The sequence below is a fragment of the Pundamilia nyererei genome, unplaced genomic scaffold (assembly GCF_000239375.1).
Source record: "Pundamilia nyererei isolate P.nyererei 1_Seehausen unplaced genomic scaffold, PunNye1.0 scaffold00002, whole genome shotgun sequence".
Lineage (NCBI taxonomy): Eukaryota > Metazoa > Chordata > Actinopteri > Cichliformes > Cichlidae > Pundamilia > Pundamilia nyererei.
In genome coordinates this window covers 4964239-4971258 of record NW_005187403.1, presented here as the reverse complement: position 1 = coordinate 4971258, position 7020 = coordinate 4964239, and the positions used below count along the sequence as shown (strand labels likewise).

At 39.3% G+C, this 7020-nt stretch overlaps 1 protein-coding gene across 1 annotated transcript in view; it reads right to left on the bottom strand.

The window, feature by feature from the left end:
- Positions 1–20: 20 nt before the first annotated feature.
- LOC102215187 (laminin subunit gamma-3-like) overlaps positions 21–7020 on the bottom strand; it is a 17974-nt gene continuing 10974 nt past the window's right edge. The window contains exons 5-11 of the mRNA XM_005720219.2: positions 4552–4774; positions 3953–4099; positions 3103–3205; positions 2427–2629; positions 1145–1285; positions 933–1032; positions 21–474 (exon numbers count right to left, since the gene is read on the bottom strand). Coding sequence (XP_005720276.1) covers positions 212–474; positions 933–1032; positions 1145–1285; positions 2427–2629; positions 3103–3205; positions 3953–4099; positions 4552–4774 — 1180 coding nt within the window. The 3' untranslated portion in view covers positions 21–211. The remainder of the gene's footprint in view (positions 475–932; positions 1033–1144; positions 1286–2426; positions 2630–3102; positions 3206–3952; positions 4100–4551; positions 4775–7020) is intronic.

Here is a 7020-nt window from a genome sequence, read left to right as displayed (position 1 = left end):
GTGTGTGTGTGTGTGTGTGTGTGTGTGTGTGTGTGTGTCGGTCTGCTGTGGAGGTAAAATGAATTGCACCTTGGGGCAAAAAAGGAAAAATCTAAAAAGACTTTTTCTGAAGTTGAACACAAAATCACTGCAACTCCTTCTCTTAACAAAATCATCCCAGACTTTTCTGATGTTCAGCTATCAATGATGTAATGCTCGTCATCTATAGCATCTATCCTTTGCCTGCTCCGGTTGCCTCGGGGCAGGACTGGGGCAGGTTTAAGGCAATGTCTCTGAGACTGTCTCTCTCCTCCGTGATCTCCTGTATGTCCTGTTCAATGAGGGACAGACGGCTCTGCTGCTCTTTAGCGGCCGATTGCAGCTTCTGGATCTTTGAGCCTAGCGTTGGGCTCTCTACACTCCCGCGAAGCATGCTCAGACGGTGCGCTGTCTCGTTCAAGATCCGGTGAAATCGCTCCAGTGGCACATCCCCATCTGGAGGGAGGACAGAAAAAGAAAATGCTGCATAACAGACTTGAAAAAGATCTGTTTTTTTTAGACTGTGGTTTATTAATGGCTGTCCTACTTCACTTATTCAAACAGCACATAACCCAGCATCATGACCTAATTGCAGTGATTGGATGATTATTCTCTCAAGCACAGTAGAACTGACCACAAAGTGCAAAACCTCAAAAAATAATTCAACCTTCCAATGAATTATAAAAATGATTTGACCAAAGAGGACATACAGTAGGTCAGATATATATGTCAGACCTAAAGGAAATGCTGCTCGGACTTGTGCACAGCAGTTATTCGTGTTTTACGGTCTGAGGAGTATTTCCATGTTTAATGAGGCATTAAAAGGCACCGAGCTCTTTAGTGGGCTGATATTTAAGGTATAATGAAAATTTATGGGTTTTATAGACACAGAAGAGCAAAAAGTAGTGACTTACCAATCTTGCTGATTAGCTCAGTTAGTGTAACAGAATAGGCCTCTAGCTGGAGCTTGGCTGCTTCCATATCTTCCTTTACGCTGGCCAGAGACACCCCAGGCTGAGAATTACAAGACATGCTCTAGAAACAGTCTTTTAAGCTGCACGCAGGATGAACAGATCGATATGCATAGATTTTTTCCTTCAAATATGTGTATGGCTGTGTTAAATACCTCTGAGGTAATCTGGGTGTTAGCTCTATCAGTCAGCAACTCCTGCACTGACAGTTGCTCTAAGGCAGAGTCTATATTGGAGCTAAGGTGAGCAGATGCAGTCCTGGTATGCTTAGCCTGGGTCAGAATGGCTTTGGATTCCTAAACACAAAAATGAGGGAAAGGTTAGCAAATGACTACTGGAAATATTCTGAAATGTTTATGAAAAACCACTAAGAGATCTATGGATCTGTGGATTGTGAGTGCTACTTTAATGTTTGCTTAGCTTTTTATTTTATATGTTAGCATGCTAACAATCGCCTAATCAGCATTTAAGTACCGCTGTGATCGGCAATATGTGACAGCATCACATATGGCCTTTTTTGATAGTGAGTAAAAATAAACGTCAAAACTGAGTGAAAACATAACAGTCAAACTCCCATCAGTAAAATGAACCTGGTGCCCTCGTAGACAAACTTAAGATTTATACCAGCACAGACTTGGCTAATCAAAAGAGCACCATTAGATGTTAGCCTTAAGGCACAGACACTTAATATCAGCACTTGACAGAACAGCAGTATCATGTGATGAGAACTTGTAGTAGAGAGATGTGGCACTCAAGGAATCCTGATGAGAAATTTTCTGGGGAATTCTGTAATGTCAGAGATGGCGATCGTTACATTTCTTCCTCCAAAGAATCAATAATCTGCAACTGATGCATGCACACAGCTTGGGGTTGGGTTTGTGTAGTGGCTGTAAAGTGCATTGGTGGCTGATCTTGGCTGTGTGTTTATCATCTGAATTAGCACAGTAGCTGGTCGGGTGTTGATATGAGCCAAATATGCTGATTGTATTAACACTTTGAATTGAGCTTAAATTAATCCTTGGTGTAAAACGTTGCAAAAAAGTAGGAAAACACAACTTATTTCATAGGGTTTTTTTTCACATTTGACTTGTGATATTATACATGCAGTTTTTATGCCTCAGTGACTATTGAAGTTAAGCTATGGCTCTCTATTAATTCATTGACTGGGACTTTTAAAGTCAAAATAACTTCCCAGAGTTGTTACTCTAGAAGGTCTTTGGGTGAGATTAACTGGAACATTATTATTTGTGACATCATCTAATCAGAAGCTATACTTTTGAACAAATTAGGAATTTTGTTTTGTGTATCACACAAAAAAAATGATTGACTTACTGCAAAAATGTTGTCAATTCCACAAATTAGCAATTCTCCAATTAACATCCATCATTTATAATCCCATTTGTTCAGTGTTATGGTTGGAAAAACAAGTATTCACACCTTTACCACAGCATGCGCTTTTTGTTCGGCGTCCTTTGCCGTGCTACTTGAGATGTTGGAGTGTTCCAGAGCTGGTTTAAGCATCTTCTTGGTCTCTGCGACTTTCTTCCTGACATCAGGCAGGATCTTTTCCTCCAAGGGTCTTGCCTTCTTGATTGCAGCCTTGGTCTGCGCCTGTTGACGGGGCCACTGTGTAACCATGCCTGAATGGAGATTCAAGCAGATGGATGTTATTAGGATTAAGGCATAATCAAAGTTGTATTAGATTAAAAAAATATTTGGCTATAAAGGTCACTGTGTACTGGGTGAATTTAATTTTTTTATCCACTCTTTATTACTCTCTACTATTACTGACTGTCCAAGCAGACAAAATAACCTAAGACTCTCTTTATGTTTCATAAATGTCAATATTTAATTAATGAAGTTTAAGCTAGAACGACTCAAAACATTCTGGCTCTTTCTGTTTTTCTACAGAAGCCGCTATTGTGCTCAATACGTGACAAATGGGTCAAGACATTACAACCGTGATGACATATCTATTATATTAAAACACGAGTCTCTGGGTCATACGGTGGTTTTCTTTTCATCTCAGTACTTGACATTTCAATTTAAGCAAAATAATTTAGTTGTACATTCAACAAAAGCAATAATGTACGTCAAAAAGATAGAGGCTTACGTTCTAGTTGTCTGTGAAGAGAGATTGCTTCTGATTCCACCTCTTTGCCTGTCACAACTGATGACAAAGTCACAACTTTTGCTCCGTGAGCTTGAGTTTGCAGCTTTAGTACAAGAGAAGGAGGATAAAGCAAGAAGTCAGTAAAGTCAAGTGTAGTTTATTAAATCTTTGCAATAATGTTTATTGTGTTTCATGTTATATTTTGTTCAATTATTGTGTTTGTAACAAAATATTCTTCTGTAATTTTCTATCTATCTCTCTCTCTTCCTTCCATAGATAGGGTAATTGGAAACACTAAATTGCCCATGTGAGTACAAATGGTTGTCTGTGTCTATGTGTTAGCCCTGTGACAGCCTGGTGACCTGTCCAGGGTGTACCCTGCCCCTCGCCCTAAGACAGCTGGGATAGGTTCCAGCAACCCTGAAAAGGATAAGCGGAAGAGAATGGATGGATTTGTATTAGCTGATCTCAAAACGAACAGTGACGACGAACATTACGCCTACGTTGCTGACATTGCACATACCTTACGTCTCCGTGCACATTGTTGATTGTAAATACTTTTCGCTAAACTCTGGGGTCTGTGAAATGTGTTGTCATGCATATCTATAATTGATTACTTTGCCTTATACAATGAAAATGTAGCTTGCAAAGAAGAAGAACAAAAAATATGTTTATATGACTCATTTCTTTGGTGTTTAAGGTTTTGCTGTATCACTATACGTAGTGATAGAATGAACATAGAAAGAATAACAATAAATTAACATACATGTCTGTGTTTTAATAATTCACAGAACTATGCTGTTAACATGGCTAATAACCATCAATACTAGCAAACACTTAGTGTGGTTACCTTGCTGACGTTATTCACGCTTTCCATGCTGTTGTTGACTGTCTGTAGTAAAGGCTCCACCACTTCTCTGACCTTAGCAATGAGACCGTCTTGAGTCTGAACTTGCTGGTCCAGTTCTTTTGTCTGTTTCACCAGGGTCTCACCCCACTACACAAGAAAGGGGATAACAAGAAGCAACAGTTCTATTAGAATAAAGATCTTTTTTTAAATTGCTTTCTCTACTTTTCTCAACTACCACGTACACAAAGGGCACCTTAGCATATTTCTGGGTCATTTAACAGTGTATTCTGCTCAGACATGCTGCTGTGGTAATCACCCCCCCTCCAGAACAACATGTGCCCTGTGAGCAACAGAAGCTGCCAGAATCTTCTCTCCTGTGCCTCAGTGTGCGTCTTTCCTTGCCAAATATTAAATGAGAAAAAAACGAAGTGACATTAACTTCCAATTCCCCATACCTCTATCTCTCTATGACCCAAGTTAAACAAACCAGAGTGGTTCCTTATATAAGCAGCACCCACACTAATTAGAATGAAATGATTGATTTATTGGTTCAAAATGCAACAGAATATGCTTGAAATCGTAGTGAAGATTAAACTGACCTCTGTTGTAAAGTTGGTTAGATGTTTGGTTTGGTTGAACTGAGTGTGATCAGCCTCCGGATATGGGCTGGCATCTGTCAGAGCCAGCTGATGTAAGGATGATGTGATGTTACCCAAGGCAAGCTTTAAACCAGCAGCTTCTTCCTCCAGGGCCAGCTGTTCGGCTACAGTATCGTTCACCTGCACCGTCAGGTTCTCCTTCTGCTGCTGCATCTGTGTGATTCTAAAATGAAAGAAGTGCAGTAAGAATGTATCAAAACATATAATATATCCCCGATAGGTGGGAAACATATAGAAAAGTTTTTTTTAAAAAAAAGTTCTTGTCTCTGTTCTACACAACCACCTACGTGCACATGCATGCTAAAAATGTGCTAGTGCTAACTTCTAGCTTCACATTGGCTTTTAACCACACTTTCCAAGGTGAAAGTCCTCTTCTAAAGCCACTGCACATTCTGTCTCTTTCTTCATTCTCCTCTTACAAGTCTCCTGTCATGAACTAGATTTTCTACAGCAAACGGTTCCCAGATGCAGTGCAGGAGTTCTCTCACTGAACATTTACATAAAAATATGGTGATACTGATATCAAAACATGATTGACTTACTGACAGACTGACTGAAGTCCAAAACATGTAGTCTATTTCAGCTTTAATGTAAAATATTATGGGTCATTTATAAGTGTTCATATAGTGAGATACTATACTACAGGATCATTCGAATGTCACATATACTGTAAATCATTTTCCAAATAATAAGATGATCACAGCGTGCAATACTGAATGCAATAACAACCTTGAAACGAATTTAAAAAGTGCTTTTTTAATTAGTATGTGAGACAAATGTTTTTCTTTTGAATCGTGTGAACACAAAAGCTCATGCAGCAAAATTTCAGCCTTCTGTATTATCCTGTTTAATAAAAAGCCAACTTAAAAAGACAAAATGTGAAAATAAAAAAATGGGTTCATTATATACAACAGCAGCTTTATACTGCTGAGGGATAGCTCAGTAGATAAAGTGATCACCCCATGGTTGGAAGGGTTGGGGGTTCAAATCCACTGAACGGCTACCATGAGGTACCCCTGAGCAAGGTACCGTCCCTACACACTGCTCCCCAGGTGCTAGATTGGTGGCAGCCCACTGAGTTGATGGGTTAAATGCAGAGAGAAACATACATTATTATTTATTTTGCAACCTATCTGACCCAGACACATTATCATATAATGCTGTATATTATGATGCATCAGTTGCAGAAACTGATGCACCAGTGAAATTAGTGTTAAAGAGTTTCCTTGTGTTTTAGACTTTATTTGCAAGAATGTACAGGACGTATACAGAGGTCCTCGTTTCTAAATTTAAAAGAAAGACGACCCACACAACAACTTGATGTCTCTCCCCTTCTCTCTGCTGTCTCAGAAAGCCCCCTTCTTCCTGTGGAGCTGACTTCACTTTGCACTCAGCAGTAGGAGGTACTTGGCAGAGGGAGAGGAAATGGTAGGTGACATCAGTGTTAAAGAGGTGTGTTTGACTTTGTGACTTATGCTCTTTCTTTGACCAGCATGCAGTTTGCTGCTTGCTGCGGCTCAGTCACACTAGAGCAAAAATAGGACTTCGATTGAGAATAAGAGAATAAGCAAACATTTGCTGTTTAATTTATAAAACTGGACAGTTTTCCAACAAATGTCAGTCAGTGTGAAGCAGTCTGGAGTTCGTTTTACTTGTCTCTTTGCAATAGAGGACTGAACTCAGTCGGTTACCAGCCAGTTGTATTCTGGTTATATTTCTGTTTATAGAGAGATGTGCCTATGTCATTTTGCATTAAAGTATCTGTCCTGAAGCATCTATTTGTGGAGGAACTTCTGCTTCTGTCCATGAGGTTCTGACGGCAGTCAGGATACATTTTAAATGTTAATTTCTGTGTCTGTAGACCGATTAATTCCCCTATTATTGCAAATAAAATGGAACTGATTACCAATGACTACATTCAACTGCAGACTCACAGTTGATGCGTGAAAGTCATTTTAAAAAGTGCAAATAACTGCAGATGGTCACAGATCTAATCTCCAACTTCCAGGAAAACATTTCAGAGAGGTCTTAAGTTAAATGCAATAGTTTTTGTTGTGTCCAGTCTCCAACCATTGTTTATCCTGATGTGACTGTAGCATTAGAAATGGTTTGAGATGGTTCGAGCATCTTTGTAAAGCTATTCATAAAATTCTTCCTTTGCTCATGGTTTCGCATCCCCTCCATGTTTATTGTTATTTCCCCAACATCAGAGAAAAGAGCTTGTATAGTTAACTTGCTTTCTCTCCCTTGCAGCACTGTGCACAATATCTTGAGAGTGACATGAGCACATGAATTGCTTGTATGTAGTATAGTACATACCAGAGGTGTGGACTCGAGTCACATGACTTGGACTCGAGTCAGACTCGAGTCATTAATTTTATGACTTTAGACTTGACTTGAAAAAATGTT